This window comes from Salmo salar, chromosome 13 (genome assembly GCF_965601325.2).
Source record: "Salmo salar chromosome 13, fSalSal1, whole genome shotgun sequence".
NCBI lineage: Eukaryota > Metazoa > Chordata > Actinopteri > Salmoniformes > Salmonidae > Salmo > Salmo salar.
Genome location: NC_138303.1, coordinates 27,622,225 through 27,645,000, shown reverse-complemented (window position 1 = coordinate 27,645,000; position 22,776 = coordinate 27,622,225). Strand labels below are relative to the sequence as shown.

The window sequence follows — 22,776 nt, the reverse complement described above, 5'->3', positions numbered from 1 at the left end:
GTTTTTTAAAGAAAAGCTATTTTTTTGTCCATTAAAATAACATCAAATCGATCAGAAATATAGTGTAGATATTGTTAATGTTGTAAATGACTATTGTAGCTGGAAACGTCAGATTTTTTTATGGAATATCTACATAGGCGTACAGAGGTCCATTATCAGCAGCCATCACTCCTGTGTTCCAATGGTACGTTTGGTGTTCACCAAAAGGCATGTCTACTGATTACAGGTTAGTCCTTGGGGTTCTACTCGGGGAGTGATGCCCTACGGAAGAGGAAATGGAGTCTCAGCGTCTACCTAAAATACATTCAGTCAGAAGTTAACTGTGTTAACTTGACTCCCCAAACATATGGAAGAAGGTACTCTGGTCAGATAAGACTAAAATTTAGCTTTTTGGCCATCAAGGAAAACGCTATGTCTGGCGCAAACCCAACACCTCTCATAACTCCGAGAACACCATCCCCACAGTGAAGCATGGTGGTGGCAGCATCATTCTGTGGGGATGTTTTTCATCGGCAGGGACTGGGAAACTGGTCAGAATTGAAGGAAGGATGGATGGTTCTAAATACAGGGAAATTCTTGAGGGAAACCTGTTTCAGTCTTCCAGAGATTTGAGACTGGGACGGAGGTTCACCTTCCAGCAGGACAATGACCCTAAGCATACTGCAAAAGCAACACTCGAGTGGTATAAGGGGAAACATTTACATTTCTTGGAATGGCCTAGTCAAAGCACAGACCTCAATACAATTGAGAATCTGTAGTACGACTTAAAGATTGCTGTACACCAGCGGAACCCATCCAACTTGAAAGAGCTGGAGCAGTTTTGCCTTGAAGAATGGGGAAAAATCCCAGTGGCTAGATGTGCCAAGCTTATAGAGACATGCCCCAAGAGACTTGCAGCTGTAATTGCTGCAAAAGGTGGCTCTACAAAGTATTGACTTTTTTTTGGGGAGGGGGGGGGGGGATAGTTATGCAAGCTCAAGTTCTGTTTTTTGTCTTTCTTGTTTGTTTCACCCCGAAACATGTTTTTGCATCTTCAAAGTGGTAGGCATGTTGTGTACATCAAATGATACAAACACCCCCCAAAAAGTTGCATTCCAGGTTGTTCTGGATAAGAGCGTCTGCTAAATGACTAAAATGTAAAATGTACTTTCGCAAGCCACTGTAACTAGCCATTTCATCACTGCGAACGTGCTGCGCATGTAAGCAACAATAAGCAGTGCATAGCATGCCTGTGTGTAGCTGTAACGTTGTATAAAGTCAGCAACAATAATTGGTGCGGTGGCATCATTTCAAAATAAAAGTTTAGGTGCGGCGGTTACCGTTAAAAATAATATATATTTGTATATATATATATATATATATATTTATATATATTCTTGCACAAGTCCCGCGACCCCTTAATCCTTCCCGCGACCCCCAGTTGAGACTCACGGCATTAGAGTGTCTAGCTTCAGAAACAGACGCCTCACAAGTCCTCAACTGGCAGCTTCATTAAATAGTACCCGCAAAACACCAGTCTCAACGTCAACAATGAAGAGGAGACTCCGGGATGCTGGCCTTCAAGGCAGAGTTCCTCTGTGTTCTTTTGCCCATCTTAATCTTTTCTTTTTATTGTCCAGTCTGAGATTTGGCTTTTTCTTTGAAACTCTGCCTTCCTGGAGTCGCCTCTTCACTGTTGACGTTGAGACTGGTTTATTGCGGGTACTATTTAATGAAGCTGCCAGTTGAGGACGTGCGAGGTGTCTGTCTCTCAAACTAGACACTCTAATGTACTTGTCCTCTTGTTCAGTTGTGCACCAGGGCCTCCCACTCCTCTTTCTATTCTGGTTAGAGCCAGTTTGCGCTGTTCTGTGAAGGGAGTAGTACACAGCTTTGTATGAGATCTTCAGTTTCTTGGCAATTTCTCACATGGAATAGCCGTCATTTCTCAGAACAAGAATAGACTGACGAGTTTCAGAAGAAAATTATTTGTTTCTAGCCATTTTGAGCATGTAATCGAACCAACAAATGCTGATGCTCCAGATACTCAACTAGTCTAAAGAAGGCCAGTTGTATTGCTTCTTTAATCAGAACAACAGTTTGCAGCTGTGCTAACATAATTGCAAAAGGGTTTTCTAATCATCAATTAGCATTTTAAAATGATAAACTTGGATTAGCTAACACATCGTACCATTGGAACACAGGAGTGATGGTTGCTGATAATGGGCCTTTGTACGTCTATGTAAATATTCCCTTTAAAAAAAATCAGCCGTTTCCAGCTACAATAGTTAGCGCTACAGTGAGACAGGACAGACCACCTACACAGGATCGGTACATCCGAATATCACACCTGCGGGACAGGTACAGGATGGCAACAACAACTGCCTGAGTTAAACCAGGAATGTACAATCCCTCAATCAGTGCTCAGACTGTCCGCAATAAGCTGAGAGAGGCTGGACTGAGGGCTTGTAGGCCTGTTGTAAGGCAGGTCCTCACTAGACATCACCGGCAACAACGCCACCTATAGGCACAAACCCACTGTCGCTGAACCAGACAGGACTGGCAAAAAGTGCTCTTCACTGATGAGTCGCAGTTTTGTCTCACCAGAGGTGATGGTCGGATTTGTGTTTATCGTTGAAGGAATGAGCATTACACCGAGGCCTGTACTCTGGAGGGGGATCGATTTGGAGGTGGAGGGTCCGTCATGGTCTGGGGCGGTGTGTCACAGCATCATCGGACTGAGCTTGTTGTCATTGCAGGAAATCTCAAAGCTGTGCGTTACAGGGAAGACATCCTCCTCCCTCGTGGTACCCTTCCTGCAGGCTCATCCTGACATGACCCTCCTGCATGGCAATGCCACCAGCCATACTGCCTGTTCTGTGCGTGAGTTCCTGCAAGACAGGAATGTCAGTGTCCTGCCATGGCCAGTGAAGAGCCCGGATCTCAATCCCATTTAGCACGTCTGGGACCTGTTGGATCAGAGGGTGAGGGCTAGGACCATTCCCCCCAGAAATGTCAGGGAACTTGCAGGTGCCTTGGTGGAAGAGTGGGGTAACATCTCACAGCAAGAACGGGCAAATCTGGTGCAGTCCATGAGGAGATGCACTGCAGTACTTAATGCAGCTGGTGGCCACACCAGATACTGACTGTTACTTCTGATTTAGCCCCCGCCCTCCCTTTGTTCAGGGACACATTATTCCATTTCTGTTAGTCACGTCTGTGGAAATTGTTCAGTTTATGTCTCAGTTGTTGAATCTTGTTATGTTCATACAAATATTTAAACATGTTAAGTTAGCTGAAAATAAACGCAGCTAACAGTGAGAGGACGTTTCTTTTTTTGCTGAGATATATATATATATATATATATATATATGAGAGAGAGAGTTGAAGTCGGAAGTTTACATACACCTTAGCCAAATACATTTAAACTCAGTTTTTCACAATTCCTGACATTTAATCCCAGTAAAAATTCCCTGTCTTAGGTCAGTTAGGATCACCACTTTAATTTAAGAATGTGAAATGTCAGAATAATAGTAGAGAGAATTGTTTATTTAAGCTTTTATCTCTTTCATCACATTCCCAGTGGGTCAGAAGTTTACATACACTCAATTAGTATTTGGTAGCATTGCCTTTAAATTGTTAAACTTGGGTCAAACGTTTCAGGTAGCTTTCCACAAGCTTCCCACAATAAGTTAGGTGAATTTTGTCCCATTCCTCCTGACAGAGCTGGTGTAACTGAGTCGGGTTTGTAGGCCTCCTTGTTCGCACAAACTTTTTCAGTTCTGCCCAAACATTTTTTGTGATGGCCACTCCAATATTTGACTCTGTTGTCCTTAAGCCATTTTGCCAAAACTTTGGAAGTATGCTTGGGGTCATTGTCCATTTGGAAGACCCATTTGCAACCAAGTTTTAACTGATGTCATGAGATGTTGCTTCAATATATCCACATCATTTTCCTGCCTCATGATGCCATCTATTTTGTGAAGTGCACCAGTCCCTCTTTCAGCAAAGCACCCCCACAACAGGATGCTGCCACCCCCGTGCTTCACGGTTGGGATGGTGTTCTTTGGCTTGCAAGCATCCTACTTTTCCCTCCAAACATAACTTTGGTCATTATGGCCAAACAGTTCTATTTTTGTTTCATCAGACCAGAGGACATTTCTCCAAAAAGTATGATCTTTGTCCCCATGTGCAGTTGCAAACCATAGTCTGGCTTTTTAATTAAGGTTTTGGAGCAGTGTCTTCTTCCTTGCTGAGCGGTCTTTCAGGTTATGTCGATATAGGACTCGTTTTACTGTGGATATAAATACTTTTGTACCCATTTCCTCCAGCATCTTCACAAGGTCCTTTGCTGTTGTTCTGGGATAGATTTGCACTTTCCGCACCAAAGTACGCTCATCTCTAGGTGACAGAACGCGTCTCCTTCCTGGGCGGTATGACAGCTACGTGGTCCCATGGTGCTTGTACTTGCGTACTATTGTTTATACAGATGAATGTGGTACCTTCAGGCATTTGGAAATTGCACCCAAGGATGAACCAGACTTGTGGTCTACATTTATTTTTCTGAGGTCTTGGCTGATTTCTTTTGATTTTCCCATGATGTCAAGCAAAGAGGCACTGAGTTTGAAGGTAGGCCTTGAAATACATCTCCAGGTACACCTCCAATTGACTCAAATTATGTCAATTAGCCTATCAGAAGCTTCTAAAGCCATGACATCATGTTCTGGAATTTTCAAAGCTGTTTAAAGGGACAGGCAACTTACTGTATGTATACTTCTGACCCACTGGAATTGTGAAACACTGAATTATAAGTGAAATAATCTGTCTGTAAACAATTGTTGGGAAAATGACTTGTGTCATGCACAAAGTAGATGTCCTAACCGACTTGCCAAAACTATAGTTTGTTAACAATACATTTGTGGAGTGGTCGAAAAATTTGTTTTAATGACTCCAACCTAAGTGTTTGTAAACTTCCAACTTCACCTCTATATACACACACACACACACACACACATACACACACTTGGACACTTAATCATTCCAGCATGTTTTTTTTTTTTTTACATTGTAGAATAATAGTGAAGAAATCAAAAATATGAAATAACACAAACGGAATCACGTAACAAAAAAAAAAAAAGTGTTAAACAAATCCAAATATATATTGTATATTTGAGATTCTTCAAATAGCCACCCTTCGTATTCTCTCAACCAGCTTCGTGAGGTAGTCACCTGGAATGCATTTCAATTAACAGGTGTGCCTTTTGTTAATATGTGGAATTTCTTTCCTTAATGCATTTGAGCCAATCAGTTGTGTCAAAGTAGGGGTGGAATACAGAAGATAGCCCTATTTGGTAAAAGACCAGGACCGTATTATGGCGAGAACAGCTCAAATAAGCAAAAATAAACCATTATTACATGAAGACATGGTCATTCAATCCTGAAAATGTCAAGAACTTTGAAGGTTTCTTCCAGTGCAGCCACAAAAACCATCAAGTGCTATGATGAAACTGGCTCTCATGAGGACCACCACAGGAAATGAAGACCCAGAGTTACATCTGCTGCAGAGGTTAATTTCATTAGCGTTACCAGCCTCAGAAATTGCATCCCAAAGAAACACTTCAGAGTTCAAGTAACAGACACAACTGTATAGAGGAGACTGTGAATCAGGTCATGGTAAAATTGCTGCAAAGAACCACTACTAAAGGACACCAATAAAAATAGACTTCCCTTGGGCCAAAAAACACAAGCAATGGACAGACCAGTTGAAATCTGTTCTTTGGTCTGATAGAACCAGAACCAAAAATCTCAAATTTGGGCCCAACCGCCATGTCTTTGAGACAGTAGGTGAACGGATGATCGCCACATGTGTGGTTCCCACCTAGAAGCATGGAGGTGGGGTGGGGGGGGGGGGGGCTTTGTTGGTGACATGGTCTGATTTATTTAGATTTCAAGGCAAACTTAACCAGCATGGCTACCACAGCATTCTGCAGCGATACACCATCACATCTGGGTTGCGCTTAGTGGGACCATCATTTGACCAAGGAGAGTGATGGAGTGCTACATTAGATGACCTGGCCTTCAATCACCCAACCTCAACCCAATTGAGATGGTTTGGGATGAGATGAGAGTGAAGGAAAAGCATATGTGGAAACTCCTTCAAGACTGTTGGAAAAGCATTCCTCATGAAGCTGGTTGAGAGAATGCCAAGAGTGTGCAAAGCTGTCAAAGGGTGGCTACTTTGAAGAATCTCAAATATATTTTGATTTGTTTAACACTGTTTTGGTTACTACATAATTACATGTGTTATTTCATAGTTTTGTCTTCCCTATTATTCTACAGTGCAGAAAATAGCTTTAAAAAAAGAAACCCCTTGAATGAGTAGGTGTTCAAACTTGACTGGTACCATCTATGCCCTTTGGCCTAGTGATTAAAGAATTGCAAACAAATTTTAAAGTGTAAAAACATCAAAACAGAAACTTCTACAAACTCATCTAAATCGGGATCCTCTAGAACATTAAAAAGCCTCAAACTTTTCAACTCCTTTAGTAAATAAAGAAATAACAAAACACCGAGTCAACTGCACAGGGTTCCATATTTCAGAAATACATGTGTTGTCATCAAAAAGAGCAGGGCTCCCAAATGTGGATGATGTAAGTGATCCTCCTTCCTCCCTGGATCCCATTGGTCAGCTGAGGGCCCAGTGTTGGCTGAGATTGGCCAAGTCACAGCTACTCATCACCACTTCACCTCTGTCTACAGTCAAGCATTGGCCCGAGGAGGGATTCTTGAGGAGAGAACCCTGTGTGAACACACACAAACAATAATGAGCAGAATAAAAGGCTACCGTGCACTGCAAGTGACCACAACCCCCTGTTCTGCACTTGCCTCCTGAAAGGTGCAGCATGAACATAGCTAATGTGTGTAACAGCATGTGTATACTGTGAAGTTAATACCCTTGTGTTGCATGACTCTCGTGGAAAATTGGAAGATTGTTATAATGCTTGTATTGCGTTATAATGGTTGTTTTATTTGACAGAATGGAGTATTCTGTTAACTATTGTGTGTTTTACTGAGGATGGGCCTCTGAGAACACAGACAGGAGATTTACGATGTCTTTCGGTGATAAAACCTAAAGCCCATTCCAGAGAACATGAGCTAATGGTTCTGTTCTATACCGTACCAGGAACAAGATTAGAACATCGTCTTAGGGACCAAACTGAACGGATGTTATCTGGCTAAGGGATACTCCTTTCTCAATTATAAAGTCCCTTTGTGAACTGTTCCTAAGATCTGTGGTTCGTCATGTAGGTTGAGAGGGGTGTATCTTGGCTATAAAAGATCTTAGTACTTTTGTGTTGTCACTTTTCAATGGCGCATCATTGAAAGTCAAGTGCTTTTGCAAAGCTCTTATTATTAAATATGTAGTTTAAGTATAACTCTGACTGGTGTGTGAAGTTTGTAACTCTCCTCATTTGGTAATGCAGAAATTAGCCACCACATGACATACAAGCCTCAAATCAGTAATTTGTCCTTAAGAGGAGAAAAGAGTTTCCACATACTGTATATGAAACAAACCCATGTACAAGACCTGCAGTAACACTTTCAGAGCAGTGGAAATGTGCATTGATTATTAGTGGAAATGTGAAACTAACTGATAAAATATATATATTGACAGTTTACAATGTCATGTTACATACCGGTGTGAAATGCCACACTTGCTCGGGGGCCACTGTGGTTCCTTTGCCCTTCAGGCGGCAGAGCTTTATGGACACCAGCACCAACCCGGGGGTCGCATGTAGACACAGCTGCTTACCTATGTTGTGACGAAGCTCCTGGTGGGATGTGTACTCAAAATACTACACACAGAAATGTTACGTTAGAAAAACAACCTGTGGCAATTATAAACGTGCACACACGGCTCTGCATATTGTATTTTTAAGCAGTACGGCCCGAGGGGGTGCGGTATATGGCCAATATACCACGGCTAAAGACTGTTCTTCAGTATGACGCAAAACGGAGTGCCGGGATACAGCCCTTAACCGTGGTATATTGGCCATATACCACAAATGCCTTATTGCTATTATAAACTGGTTACCAATGTAATTAGAGCAGTAAAAATAAATGATTTGTCATACCCGTGGTATATGGTCTGATATACCACGGCTGTCAGCCAATCAGCATTCAGTGCTCTAACCACCCAGTTTATATCTCGATTAAAGTACCTGGTTTCCTCCCATGTTGTGGCATGTGTATAAGATAACCGGTTTCCCACCCTTATTCTTTTCTCCCACATCCAGGCATGTCTTTGAGCCAGAGTTCCTGAGCTGATAAAATATAATTTTAGCAGAATATATACATTTTTAAAAAAGTGGACAGGTATTTATTGACTGACAATCCTATTTCTAATGAAAGTTAAATAACATTACCGCTCCAAACATGACAGGGGTGAGGTCTGGAACATAGGCCTCTGGGTAAACGTTGTGCAAGTACCATGTAAAGTTTTTGCAGCTTAGCCTCTCTTTGAGTTTGAGGCGTTCAGAGATGTCACCATATGTGTTCTGAGTGAACAGGAAGAATAACATTAAAACAATTGAGGTCATTTTTACATAATGTAAACAATGCAGGATACAGTACAATACCACTCTTTACAAAAGAGCCATGTGTAACTAACTGTGAGAACAGCACCTAGACACCGAGTTGAGTCATGTGTAAAACATTGAGGGGACACTATACCCAACCTCTTTGGCTATGATGGCAGCCTTCTTGTTCCTGCGGTAGAAGATCTGCTTGTAGTCCCCCATCCAGACCTCGGCTAGGCGCACCTGGTTGCGGGCAATCACCGACCTGCCTTTGGGGAAGGTGTGAGGGCTCTTACTGCGGAATATATGTCCCACCACTGAGCAGGGTATGATCTCCAGCTGGCCTCCACATTGCCACACCTACAAGAAGGACATTCCAGGTCAATGGAGTAGACACAGAAAAAGGCATGGACTGAATGGTTGAGGCTCAAGCTTGGCACAACAGTGACTGAATAAAGGTATTCTAGGGAAGACAGGAACTAACCATGAAGGGAATCAGAATACAGAAGGAAGCAGTGTCTGCTTTGACCAGCAGAGGGCCTTAAAGTCCACATTAACCACCACCATCAGTCAGGCCAACATGTTTGTTGATGTACTTCCTGCCCTTCCACATTCTGCATAACTTACCCTGAAGGACATCTCCACATTCTCACCTCCCCAGATCAACATCTTGTCGTCATAGGTCCCAATGTGCTCAAAGTAAGTCTTAGAAATAGAGAACAGACCACCTGCAAAGGTAGGAGTCCTAGGAGTAGACAGTATATTTATGTTCAGTATGACATCACTTCACGAGTGAGTGTGTGTGGGTATGTATAAAGTACCTGACAGGATACGTTTCATTCTTGCGTCGCTTTTGGTCTTCCTCAGGGATCTGCTCCCACCCAAAGACAAGGCTCCAGTCAAAGTTTCCACGGTTACGGGCACGAGCTGTGGCAAGGGGTTTGGCAAACTTCATGTTGTTTTGGTCGATGATGACTATATCAGGGCTGACCACGGCAGTGGGCTTCTCCACTATCCGAGCCAGGAGGGGTTCCAGCCAGCCATTGAAGCACTCGCCTAACCAAGGATGAAAATGAGAAACAGGCATATCATATTCATATATTCCCTCACTAATCATCTCCAGTTTCTTTTAACTGACTAATGTAATGGCAACTTCAAAATGTTAGTGTTTTCCTCATTTAACAATCAGATCTAAGGGGCTTTGATGATGATGCTTAGGAGTAGTATAAAATAGTTGATCAGCTGTCAAGGGTAGAAAGTGACAGGAGCTTCTGGCAATGAGAGCACTTCCTGACTGGGTTTGTAGCTTATTAAGTTACTAAAATTGTGTTCTAATTCTATGGTTTGCAGTGTGTGCTGGGACACACACAGTGGGCATCCAGGAAGGTGAGGATCTCTCCTTGAGCCGTCTGTGCCCCCAGTAGCCTGGCAGTGATTAACCCCTTCCTCTCCCGCTGTCGTAGCACACGCACAATCTTCAGCTGCAGGACATACTCATCCAGACGAGACTTCAGGTGATCTGAAAACCATTGCATCAGGATGGTAAAATACAGCTGGATTACATCTATCCACTGAGGTAGATATGTATTCTACCGAGAAATTTGCTACTGGGAGTTATTATATACTCTAGCATTGTTCTATTAATGTCACTGTGGAGAGGAAGAAAGCAGTAGGGGAATAACGCATTTGCTCCCGTTTGCAAATACAGAAACGTTTGATAATGGCAAAGTCTGAAAGGTCTGTCTGTGCCAGGAAAGTCTCACTTTCAGTCAGGTTGACAACATCTTCCATACCACACTTACCGTCTGTGCTAGCATCATCCACCAGTAATATCTCTGTAAGCAGGGAGGCAGGAGCAGTGTGCAGGACACTATAAACGGTCCGCAGGAGGGTGGACCATGCCTCGTTGTGGAACACGATGATCACACTGGTGGTGGGGAGAGGAGGGCAGCGCCGGAACCTTTGACCTGCACAACTGACAACAAAGAGGCTATTCTCCAATGGATCTGCTAGATAAGCTGATTGTACACAACCATCCATACAGTACATATCACTCCAAACTAGCTTCCCTTCAGTCCCCCTGTACTCACTCTGGGTGGCGTGTGTCATTTCCCAGGCTGCGGTGAAGGGAGATACGGTCGCTGGCAAATTGGTTGAAACAATTTTTGGTCAGCCCATCCTGCTTCTCTCTAATCTCTGCAGGGGTCATCCTGCCCATCACAAACGGTCGGCCATAGGCTCCAGGGCCCTCTGGGTCCTGTAGGGGCCTCTCCAGGTGAGGTTGAAGCTCATCTATGCTGTAGAACCCAGGTGGACAGCGGGGATCAAATGAGTTGGTCCCACGCTCTGAGGGAAGGTGCAAGGGGGCACCAATCTGGAAGCCCATGTTTGACACAGCACCTCTGACCACACCCATCACCTGTGACTGTTTGTTCGACAGCTCCCGGAGCCAGGGTTCAGGGGAAGTCCTACCTCCCACGTCGTACTGCATTACGAGCAGTAGGACCAGGAAGAGGGAGCCCGCTAGAATGGCAAGCTTAAAGGGAAGGGTGTGACGGCGGGAGAACGCACGCATTGTCCCGGCGTACGAGAGAAAGACTGCAGGGCTGAAACAGGAGTGATAAAGACAAGTCAGGTGATGACTCAATTGCCTTTGACTGTCCCGAGAAGTCCATTTATCACGCCACCCAACTACAACTAATTACATACTATTGTTAATTGAGAAGAAATTCTAACAGTTTACAGTAACTGTTATCTGCTAGAGTAATCAGTTCTACATTCTACATTAGCAAAAGGAAACAGAGTCATGGGACACCTCTGAAAAGCTTCATTGTGTCATATGTAAATACAGAGTGCCTGATAAAAGCTTTGTTCTCCACGAACAGACAAAGCTGTCGTATCCTCCCTCGTAGCACTTCCCGTCACACTTGTCTGTATAACTATGGCTTTCTAATTGTTCACGTAAGGTAGAATGAAAGTTGTGGGTAGAATAAAAATTGAAAGCGTTGTAAACTGGCTAATCTTGAATTTGACCCAACAGAGCCTTCAAGCTGAACTGGAGCATGTCAAGCATCTCTCTACAGAACAGTGGATTAGACTACACAAGTTCCTCATTCATTTATTATAAACAGCTGGAACATATGTTTACTATGAGAGAAACAGCAAAAGGAAAGTCATGCATGCCAGACATAATATTGTGTGGTTACAATTCCAGTTTCACAATACTCAGGAGTATTGTAGAAAGGAAACAAAAACATGGACAGATTTAGCAGTACCAATGTTAGAAACAAACAGCATTATGTTGTCACCCAGAGTCACATTTGTTTATTTTGCAAGCTGTAGCACCCACAATTCTACATAAAGTAGGTGTTTAATAGGACCATTGAGTTTAGTCTAATTTGTGTTTCATTTTTTTGACATGGAAAATGTGGTATAGTATTGAAATAATGGTATGGTGACAACCCTTGTTTGAAGCCTCTGATTACCTTACAGACAACGCCAGTGTGCTAATAAGTCTGTAGGAAGAGACCAAAATGTCCCATACACCAAGTTTGTATTGGAAACACAGGATATTTTTTTATGGTCTATTTAGACTGACTTCTGAAGCCCTATAAAGAAACTTTGACACAGCCATTGCCTGCTTTACTTACATACATCATTTGTCTAGTTTAGGCTGATGAAATGTGACAAATTGGCCAATAGACCATAATGTTAAATTCACTCTATTTCATGAACTTCTCATTAAATTATATATTTATTTATGTGACAGCTGTTCCATCTTCCAATTCACCTTTTGCAGCAGAACCCAGTTCTGGAAAACCTGATCTATAGGGCCACATTACATATTCCACATATGAATGCATAAGAGTTTTAAAAACCCACCTTTGCCAGTCAACTACCCCATGTTAGGAATCATAAATGAGAGCATAGCATTTACCTTCTTATCTGAAAACCAGACCACCCAGATGTAGCCTACTTCAAGTCCAAATTTCAGAAACCTAGCCTCTCATTCTTGTCTTTTATCTCTTCTTTGTAAAATTATTCAAAACTGCGACGTAGTTATCTATACTGACGCCACTTGGCATTGAGCGCAGCAGGTGCGTGCCATTACACTGATAACAACAACTGGTAACATGGGCTGCATTCAATATCTGCAACGTTTGCTTATAAGCAACAGTGTACAAGAACAAAAACATAGCTATGTTTGTTTTCTTTTACGGATGTGCGTGTGCTGGAAAATTGGACAATAACATTTTTCTCCATAGCTTAATTAAACTATTAGATTAATCCAAGTGGCTCTGGCCTAATCGTTTTTAATCAACCATTGTTTTTTCAATGGTTGAATCTAGGCTAGTAGAATATTAATATGCACAGCCTTAACACATTATGTGTGTAATGTTCGTCATAAGGAAAAACTATTACTGCTATTATCTGCTAAATTATTTTATGCTTTTATTCTCAACAATATAGGTGACTAGGCCTACACATGATGTAGCCATATCATATCCATAGACTTGAGCAGTACACCTGTAGCATGATGGAATTTCTAGCACAGTGGTGCATTCAATGAGTGAAACTCCGAGGGTGTTCGATTAATCTAGCCCCGGCGCCCGTGTTTTGCATCCGCTGAAAGTTGATTGCATTCGATTTGGAACCGGGCTGCTTCTCATGCGTGAGCCAAGTGCCCCGTTCAATGCCCACGGCGAAATCGGCTCAAACACGTAATTAAGAACGTATAGTAATTAGTCGGATCCTGTGTTTTCCCATGCAGAAGTGATTGCTTTCGATTACTGTTCGATTTGAGAAAGGCATTCTACCCTTGATGCTTTCGCCCGATGACGTGAAGGGCATTTGCCTGGTGCCCCGCGGCACAGCATAATCGAATCCGCTCATTCAGAACATTGCAGATAAAAATGTAATAAACAAATCTGGTATGGTGCCTAATTCTACAAGACAGAAGATCATCTGTCAAAATACATTTCTATCTGAACGTTTTGTAACGTTGCACCTTTCTAAACAGAGCCCTGTTTCTTCACAGGCTGATGTCTGGAACGCCATCTGATTGGTGACGCTTGTTACCATGGTCCTGTGTAAAACAGAAGTTGTGATTTATTTACAGAGGCCCTTGCTTGCCTTTCCCCACGTTTTCCTGCTATCCTAAACAGCTTCAGACTGTTGCTGGCGACGGTAACGTTACTATATGGCTTTCTTCGGGATAACGAATTTGGGCTATCACAACCCCATCGGAGACAATATGTTAGTGAGTCCAAGATCGTCTGCTTCTCCCCGAGGTGAGTGCTTTGCTAACGTTAGCTAGCTACTGTACTGTAACGTTATCTGTGTTAATTTGTTTACACTGACTTAACGTTACTTGCTAATTACCTACGTTAACTTAACTAAATGGTCAGTCATTAAAACAAGCAGAATATGTATGTTAAATGTCATAGCTTTGCTTTATCTGTGCTGACATGGATAATCATTCGAAGGTACAAGCGGTCATGCCGGAACAACCTGCCTTTGCATTTATAGATGAGGTTGATTCAAGGAGCTGGGCTAAACAGTCAGGACTGCCCTCCATCCAAGTCCAGACGGGACCCCTAAAATGCACTGATACCGGCAGTATCTACAACCAGCCTTCTCCCTTCAGCCCAGACATAGACCAAGGGAGCCAGGAGCGATACAGAGAGATGCTCAAACGGGTTCAGATACCAAGATGTAAGTTAGATGTGAGTACTCTTAAGTATCACTTATCATTTCATGTACAGGTGGTAGGCCTTAGCAGTTCAACATTTCAGTTTGAATGAAATACACTGATCAAAAATATAAACGCAACATGTAAAGTGTTGGTTTCATGAGCTGAAATAAAAGATCCCAGAAATGTTCCATATGCACAAAGCTTATTTCTCTCTTTACATCCCTGTTAGTGAGAATTTATCCTTTGCCAGGATAATCCATCCACCTAACAGGTGTGGCATATCAAGAAGCTGATTAAGCAGCATGTTCATTACACAGGTGCGCCTGGTGCTGGGGACAATAGAAGGCCACTACAAAATGTGCAGTTTTGTCACACAACACAATGCCACAGATGTCTCAAGTTTTGAGGGAGCGTGCAATTGATATTGCCAGAGCTGTTGTCAGAGAATATAATGTTAATTTCTCTACCATAAGCCTCTACCAATGTGGTTTTAGACATTTTGGGAGTACATCCAACTGGCCTCAGAACCGCAGACCACGTATGGCGTCGTGTGGGCGTGCGGTTTGCTGATGTCAACATTGTGAACAGAGTACCATATGGTGGCAGTGGGGTATGGTATGGGCAGGCATAAGCTATGGACAACAAACACAATTGCAATTTATCGATGGCAATTTGAATGCACAAAAATACAGTGATGAGATCTTGAGGCACATTTTCTTTTTTTTAAAGGTATCTGACCAACAGATGCATATCTATATTCCCAGTCATGTGAAATCCATAGATTAGGGCCTAATACATTTATTTCAATTGACTGATTTCCTCATATGAACTGTAAAATCAATGAAATTGTTGCATTTATATTTTTGTTCAGTATACATTTTACTAAACTGAAGGCAAGGGCACACCGTGGATCAACATTGAGTGACATGTACTCATCTTCCCTAGCCCCGAATCAGCTGTACTCAGTGCCCCTGACAGACAGACAGCAGTGTGGATGGTGGATGCCTAATGGAGGCCAAGGAAAGATGCACGAACCCTGGACCAAAGTGAGACGATTTCCCCAGCAAGAACAGTGACATGACCAAGTGAGTGTCATGTCGGATTCTAACGTGTTTCTTCAAGTCAGATGTGTCAGTGGCCTGCTCACCCTCTGTCTACTGTTTTTACTCAGGTTTGTGAAAGAGATGTCAATGACGGACCGAGAGTTCAGCTTATTCTGAGTTCCACTCCTGCAGTAACACACACACACACAATCCCATCCAAAGACCTCTGGGACCTTTAAACTGTAAGGACTATTGTGGTTTAATAAACTGAGACATTTTCATCATGGCATGTTATTTATTTCTGTGAGCTAATGTATCAGGTTGTCAATTGACCTCTGCCTTTCAACTGGTAAAATTGAGCTGTTACCTCTCTCTAGAGGAATACAATTGTAATGCCCATAAGGAAATAAGAGTATTTTGTTTCAATAATTAGTTATTGTCACTCAGTCAGGTCATTCATTGGACCTTGGGGATAGTAACTGAATATCTTGGATCGGATACGATATTATGACTGAAAAGTGTCTAGCCAAATATTTGATACGGCATGTTTGTATATTTAGTAAAGCTTGTATTTTGCATACTTTCAGTACATTAACTAAATCAATAAAATGATAAGTAAATGTTTTCCTCATGTTATCTTTAACGTTTTTCTAAATAAGCTAACATTACAGTATCATTAATAACATATGAGGTCAAAGGAATATCCAGATCTCTTTGCCAGATATCACTTGCTTTCTGTCAGTACACTTTTGGCAGCATAACCAGTCATCCATCACATTTACCCCATCCCTACCCTAACTCCTCCCTCATCTTGTAGGCTCCTTCCCTGTGCTCTTGTACTGTATGCAGTGTGCTTTAACTTGCTAGTCCCTTTCCAATATGCTTGTGTAAACTCCTGGAGTTTCTATGTAAATGTAATGATCTGTGAGAGAGGCACTCTACCTGAGAAACAATGCTGTTTCTGATTACAGGGTCATTGAGTGAGTCAGTCTCAATGGCGGGCTTGAACAATTCAGAGGATATGGCTGTAGTTACCTGGCGTCTGTACACTGAGCACTGTAACCCCTTCATGATAGTGCATGGAGGGACAAAGATATGAATCCTCTCATGTATGAAATGTATTGGGTATCTGGGACTGCTTGCTCTCATCTAACAATTTCATTGGTCAGTATCTGCTCAATGACAATCAGCCAATGGTAATCCTAGTTTTTACAACGGGTAAAGAAAGCCGCACACATTAACAGCAATCGACACCACATAAAACAGCCATTGTTTAAAAAAAAAAAGTTATTCAAGGAGAAATGTTATTTTGTCTGTCATAGTCCTAAACTCTGCTTGTCCTCACCTCAGGAAAAAACGGTGCCTTCTGAACTCCTTCAACACGGGTAGAAAACAAAAAGAAGGGGGCCGGATTCATCAGGCTTGAGCAAAGCACACTTTCAGTAGTTCTGGGACGACCCTCCCCTCATCTGTGCCCTAAAAACATCCCAAGAGTCAACAATTAACAACCACCCAACCCAAAGACAAGACAGCCCATAGAAATAGAATAGAACGTGCATCATCTTACTAACCACGTCCATTCTATGTATTCTATTTCTATGTTAATCACTCTCGATTGGGCACAACCTCAGTCATTTATTGACCCCAAGACCTTTACTGTTCCCTGGCGGTCCCACACGCTCAAGGCCAAACATCACTACACGGGAAGGGGCCAATAACATGAGGCTGCATTAGCTTGCTTTGGTACGAACATTATCAACTTTTAGTGTCCATAGTCAAGTGTGTTTTGAATATGTTATGGGGAAGTCAAAATAAAGTCAGTGTTGAGTCAATGCTAAGGTCAGTAAATTATTTCCATTAGCTTTCACAGGCTATCCATCCTTCCCTTGATTTCTCTGCCTCTGTGAAACTCAGTTCCTCTTCCCACTGTATTCTCCAGTGGCTTGTTCAAGTAAGGCAGAGTTGTAATACTGCTCACACTGCTGATTGTGTCCTGTCTCTCTGAGGAGGGCCCTGAAGTCTGATAGGGATGGGATCAGTGCATAACCTGACTGAGCTTAGTCCTGCAGTAGTGTTTGCTCAATAAAAAGGTACAGTGTACAATCTGTATATCTGTGGAAAAGCGACATCTAATGAGTATGTGTGATCAAATCTAGGGCCAGTGTTTGAAATACTGTAGTTGGCTGCAGTTGATCAGTTGGTACCATTGAGCTTGAGCTTACGTCTGGCATTTTACAAGAAAGCGTTCTGCCCTTTGATCCTTATCGTTGGAATGGAATCATCATAAGCGTAATAATTCATCAATAATAACAACAACCATAAGGTTAATACAAATTATGAATACAGAGGTGATAAAAAATACCCAACGTTAAAACAAACAAAATTGAAAACAGGATACCACAATCAGACATGCTTTAAAGCAGTTAAGTTAGGCAAAAAAGCAGTTTGTTGTATCATAAAAACCTCACAGTGAAAATAGTTATGCCCCTTCAAGATTACAAAGCACAGTATTCAGCCATATATATATATATATATATATATATATATATATATATATATATATATATATATATATATATCCATCTTTCTTTAGAAAATACTCGTTAGCGATTCAAACTTAGGAGGCTGTCCGGTACCACTGTATTTAATGCCCAGGCTTTCCCCTCTGGTTCTGGAACATCTTTTGTAGTTCTGAGTCCTTTCATTTCCATTTGCAAAACAAATGGAAAGGGACACATTTGAAAGGGATGGAGCAGTTGACAGTATGCCTTTGCCGTATACGACAGTGCCTTGGGTGCCCGAACTGTTATAGCTGGACTGAGTCATGGTGGGGGGAACAAATTTGACAAGGGTTGAGGAGGAGGGGGGACCATCCTATTTCCTCTCATTTTGTTGAACCAACAGGTTGAACCCTCTCCCCTGGACTTAAAAAAGGCTACCAAGCCTCTATTTAATCTTAAATAACACATTTTAGAGATGGAGGCAGAGTAATCATATAGATGTCATCGATGATAAACTGTACTGGACCTATTTGCTGGCTGATTGATAAACAAAATGAAAGTTGTTACACATTTTGCCCATATTGATTAATAGCATTTGCCAGTACTGTACTAAAAAGACTGAGGGTACTGTCGTGCAACAGATTGAGTTGGTGATCATTGCAGACTTTTGCGAGAACATAACAGACATGTCTTGCCTTGTTTTTCGTAAATACTTTGGTCTTTGGTCAATATTTTCCTTCAATTTATACACATATTCCTACACACAAATATGCATGTACATACACACTTATAAACGTGTAATAAACTGGATATTTGTGCATGTATATATTCAGACTTTTTCATAAAGGAATTTTTGCACAAAACATCAAGATTAAAATAAATAATAACCCAGAAATAAAACATGAGTACCTGTTTCATAATTCTGCTGGAAGAAAAAAAATTATGAAAAAAAATTATAAAAAAATCACATAAAATGATGTCAAATAAAAAGTAGCCTTATGTACTTTTTTTGACACAGGCTAAAGGCGTTGTTTTAAATAAACAGACTTTGCATCTTTAAAGTAGCCTGAGAGAAAGGCTAGACATGAGAAAAACACTTGTCCTTCCATGTGTGCGGGCGCCAAAACATGGCTGCCACATAAGTACACTTTCCTTCTCAACAAGAACACTTTCCTTCTCAACAAGAACATTTCCTTCTCAACAAGAACACTTTCCTTCTCAACAAGAACATTTCCTTCTCAAGTCCTGGAGTCACAAAGTCTTTTCTCTTGGCTCGGGTTTCAAGTGATGGCGTCGCTAGTTGTTACCCGCTAGCTCGCGGTGCAAGTCCTCCCTCAGTAGTGCTGCCGCGGGAATGGTCCCGGCTAGTGCTGCCACGGCTGCTAACTATTGGGCGGTCCATCATTCAGGAAGTAGGTCGTCATTTCCCCTTTGCCCTTTACTTTAACAACCCCACGGCACTCCAGAACATATCCTATATCTGAAAGCACCTGGTGGAGGTCCGTGGTAACCTGAGGAGAGTGGAAAAATTTGCATTTTTGACCGGCATACACTATGCTTATTAGGAACGGAGTATGACCTACTGAGTGTTAACTGATTGAAATCCTCCATACCTGAATGCGGTCTGGGACTCCTGTGCTGTCCATGCGACTGGCTACGTTGACCGTGTTCCCCCATATATCGTACTGGGGCTTCCGTGCTCCAATCACCCCTGCCACCACTGGCCCAATATTCAGACCTGAAAAAAGAGAGACAGATCATAGATTCATAAACATAGCGGTCATTCATACCAAACTCATGCATCCAACCATATTCTACTCTTTCCTATTAACCAATGCTCTCTCTGGTCTGCAACACTGGTTCCTATCCCACTCAATCCTGTCTGTGTTTCAGAACTTCATGTGATATTATTTAACCTCAGCTTGTTTAAAGCTTGTTGAGCTTTTTCAGACTGTTTCCCCTCACCTATCTTCATCTGGAAGTTGTTGAAGGAATGCTCGTTGATGTACTTCATCTGTTCCCTCAGTCTCATGGCGTAGTCGGCCAGAGCCGTGATGTGGGAGCGGCCCTCACGGTCGTAGGTGGAATCATTGAGACCTGAAGCGGCCATGTAGGTGCTGCCAATAGTCTTGATCTTCTCCAGCTGACGAAACTTCTCCTCACTGATGATCTGAGAGTAGGACAAAACACAAAGCCTCAGGTTTGAGTTTGACCAAAAATGTCCTATTTTAAATGCATGAGGCCAACGATGACTGTACTGAAAATGCACCAAAGGGCAAAAGACACGGAATTCACAATGACACTAAGCGTCCAAAATTCCATAGGCTACCCTCTCCTCTCCCTCTTTACCTCGTCAAAGTCAGCGATGATCTCGTTGAGCAGCCTAAGACACTCCACTCCCTCATTGTTGGCCTCCAGCTCCACGTAGAACTCAGAGAAGTTGGAAATGGAGGCGAACATGACGGCTACACACTCACAGGACTGGTAGTAGAGCTCGTCGTTACGGCGCTCACGCGCCAGGAAGTGAGCCGCTACATCCTTGGGCAGGATGTTGTGGAGGAGACGGCGGTTGTAGGCCTGAAGCTCCTCCATCTCCTCCTTCTCCTCTGTGGCCTGGAAGGAGGACATGAGGGAAAAAGGTTAAGATAGGTGGGGACATCTTATACTACACTATGTTCTGCTGTAGTCAAGGTAGAGGAGTGCCCCCCTGTAGGCCCATGGTACCTGTAGTTTCCAGAGGAAGTCGAGGCGTGAAGTGGACTCCACCTGCTGGGCATGGAGGTAGAGCGCCAGCACAAACACAGTGAGAATCACAGGAGTCATGACTCTCAGAGATACTTTGGTCACACTGAACGGGCTGCAGAGAGACAGAACAGGAGGTCAGAGAGGAACAGCTAGAAAGAAAACCAAGAAAGACACAAACCAATCTGCAGAGAGAGAGTGGATCAGAGAAAGAGAAAATGGGTCATATACACACCTACACAGATTTAAAACAATGATTTCAGAAAGGCTTTGAATCCAAACTTACCACTCGTCTGTAGTTTCATTGAAACTGGACCATTGAATAGTTTCATTGAAATCACTAAATGAGAAAAAGAAGCAAAATGGTTTAGTCAAAAGAAAACATTGATGACTACAACGTTGTGCCCTCCTGAACGCAGCCCCAGTACTCACAGGGCTTTGGAGGTGACAAAAAGGTCAGCATTTTCAAACAGCGCCACCTGTGGCCACTCCACCAGCAGCAGGAAGGTGAGCTGGATGAGCAGCATGAGGGCCAGCTTCCCTATACTGCTGATCTGGAGGAATACTGAACAGGCCAGCAGGGTCAGCAGCACACTGTAGCTGAAATACTGAGGGAGAGAAGGACAGAGATGATTGATTGATGATCAGATTAAGCTGTCATTTATAAAGAACATATAAGACATCAGTATACAACCTGACATCGGTGACACACCCACTCACCTCTGGGAAGGGACATGAGGGGCCCTGGCTGGGACAAATCTCTAGACCCCCATCTACCGACACAGACAGGTTGCGGATGAGACAGGGCGTCACCATGGAAACAGAGATGTTCATCTCCCGGGCGATGCAGTCCACCAAACTCTCCGTGTCACAAGCAAACTACAACAGAGGAGACACACACAAACATGTTCACTTGTGGGGAAATGTTTGCTCTAGGTGTGTGTGTGTCAATCTGTTCAGTCTCACCATGTTGACAAAGGCAGAGATGAAGACGAGGATGATGGTAAACACCCCCACCAGAGTGCTGTTGGTACGAGACTGGACTATCTTCTTTGACACTATCTGCATCGCAGCTGGAAACAGCTACAAGAGAGGAGGAATAAAGGAAAGAACGTTTAGTGTCCAGAATGCATGTGGGTGTGTACAGTAGGTAATGTGTGTGTTGTGGAGATCTTACCTTAACGCAGGAATATATGGCACAGATGAAGAGGATGTTGGCGAGGATGATGAAGATACTGATGTAGATCCCCAGCATGACTGGGGTGCTGCAGGAGGAGACACACAAACAGGAGGACTCAGAAAAGTAAGTGTGAATGTGTATGTGTGTGTGTGTGCGTGTGTAAGCGTGTGTCACTCACTGTGGAAATATGACAATCTGGATGAAGGAGATGAAGCAGAAGACCAGGAGGGTACAAGCCACGTAACCCCCAAAGCGATCGTCTACCTTCTTCGAATACTACCAGAGAGAGATCAGAACCCATTAAAAAACAAATCTTAGGAAACCATCAGCAGACATTAACTGTGAATGTGAACTACATAACACACCAGGGATGAACTAAATAAAGCCCAGAGTATTCTGGGAGATGTACGCAGAGACCTTTTTCTCCAGGCTAGAGGTCTGGAAGGTGAGCAGGAACTTCTTGACGTGGTCTTTCCTCAGCTGGTCGATGCTGCGAGCATCGATGGCTCGCCCCAGAAACTCATCCACCTCATCTTCAGGGTTCATTGCCTCCTGGGCACCACGGCTGGAAAGGGGGAGGGGAGTGAGGAAGGAGGTAGAGAGAGAGAGAGAGAGAAAGATATGAGAGAAAGGTAAGATGGTAAGACCTTTAAAGTATGTGAATGTGCATTTTAGCACGTGAGCCTGTCTCCCTGGGTGTGTATTTAGGTGGGTGTGTATATGTGTATGTGTGTATCCCAAACATCCTCAGAGCAATAACCACTCACTTGTCTTTGCTGGACGACTCATCAATCCCCTGAGAAAGAGAAAGGAAAGGAGGATTAACCGACATACAGAAACCCAGACAAGAGATGTAAAAGAGAGGGATTAGCCAATAGATAAGCCCTGTAGGGGAGAGATACAGCTGGCCCTCAGGAGACAGGAGAGGAAAGACAGAAGAGACTATCGGTAGACATTGGGGAACATAATGGAGAGACTACTACAGAGTTTCCCAAACTCAGTCCTGGGGACCCCAAGGGGTGCATGTTTTAGTTTTTGCCCAATGACTACACAGCTG

General features: G+C 42.9%; 2 protein-coding genes and 1 long non-coding RNA gene across 6 annotated transcripts in view; 1 reads left to right on the top strand and 2 right to left on the bottom strand.

Moving 5' to 3' along the window:
- Nucleotides 1-5,093: 5,093 nt before the first annotated feature.
- Nucleotides 5,094-13,489, bottom strand: LOC106566716 (polypeptide N-acetylgalactosaminyltransferase 6). The gene is made up of 11 exons (XM_014135030.3): nucleotides 12,496-13,489; nucleotides 10,649-11,164; nucleotides 10,361-10,533; nucleotides 9,928-10,077; nucleotides 9,380-9,614; nucleotides 9,186-9,303; nucleotides 8,718-8,918; nucleotides 8,406-8,537; nucleotides 8,202-8,303; nucleotides 7,677-7,835; nucleotides 5,094-6,778 (listed from the first exon to the last, which is right to left on the bottom strand). The coding sequence occupies exons 2-11, from the start codon at nucleotides 11,131-11,133 to the stop codon at nucleotides 6,665-6,667; spliced, it is 1,869 nt and encodes a 622-aa protein (XP_013990505.3). The 5' UTR covers nucleotides 11,134-11,164; nucleotides 12,496-13,489; the 3' UTR covers nucleotides 5,094-6,664.
- A 142-nt stretch (nucleotides 13,490-13,631) lies between these two features.
- On the top strand, nucleotides 13,632-15,920 carry LOC106566717 (uncharacterized). 2 transcript variants are annotated; one of them, XR_001319933.3, is made up of 4 exons: nucleotides 13,632-13,849; nucleotides 14,088-14,284; nucleotides 15,199-15,338; nucleotides 15,425-15,920. It is a non-coding gene; the product is annotated as an uncharacterized LOC106566717 (long non-coding RNA). The 2 variants fall into 2 exon arrangements; XR_001319932.3 differs by having other exon boundaries at nucleotides 13,634-13,849; nucleotides 14,088-14,273.
- LOC106566714 (adenylate cyclase type 6) overlaps nucleotides 15,572-22,776 on the bottom strand; it is a 112,987-nt gene continuing 105,782 nt past the window's right edge. For 2 of the 3 annotated variants that reach the window (XM_014135026.3, XM_082959927.1), the window contains exons 11-23: nucleotides 22,487-22,515; nucleotides 22,137-22,284; nucleotides 21,898-21,995; nucleotides 21,717-21,804; nucleotides 21,506-21,622; nucleotides 21,260-21,418; nucleotides 20,972-21,147; nucleotides 20,826-20,879; nucleotides 20,522-20,654; nucleotides 20,147-20,410; nucleotides 19,763-19,967; nucleotides 19,411-19,535; nucleotides 15,572-19,308 (exon numbers count right to left, since the gene is read on the bottom strand). In XM_014135026.3, coding sequence (XP_013990501.1) covers nucleotides 19,180-19,308; nucleotides 19,411-19,535; nucleotides 19,763-19,967; nucleotides 20,147-20,410; nucleotides 20,522-20,654; nucleotides 20,826-20,879; nucleotides 20,972-21,147; nucleotides 21,260-21,418; nucleotides 21,506-21,622; nucleotides 21,717-21,804; nucleotides 21,898-21,995; nucleotides 22,137-22,284; nucleotides 22,487-22,515 — 1,725 coding nt within the window. In that variant the 3' untranslated portion in view covers nucleotides 15,572-19,179. The remainder of the gene's footprint in view (nucleotides 19,309-19,410; nucleotides 19,536-19,762; nucleotides 19,968-20,146; nucleotides 20,411-20,521; nucleotides 20,655-20,825; nucleotides 20,880-20,971; nucleotides 21,148-21,259; nucleotides 21,419-21,505; nucleotides 21,623-21,716; nucleotides 21,805-21,897; nucleotides 21,996-22,136; nucleotides 22,285-22,486; nucleotides 22,516-22,776) is intronic. The other variant, XR_014380004.1, reaches the window with a different exon arrangement.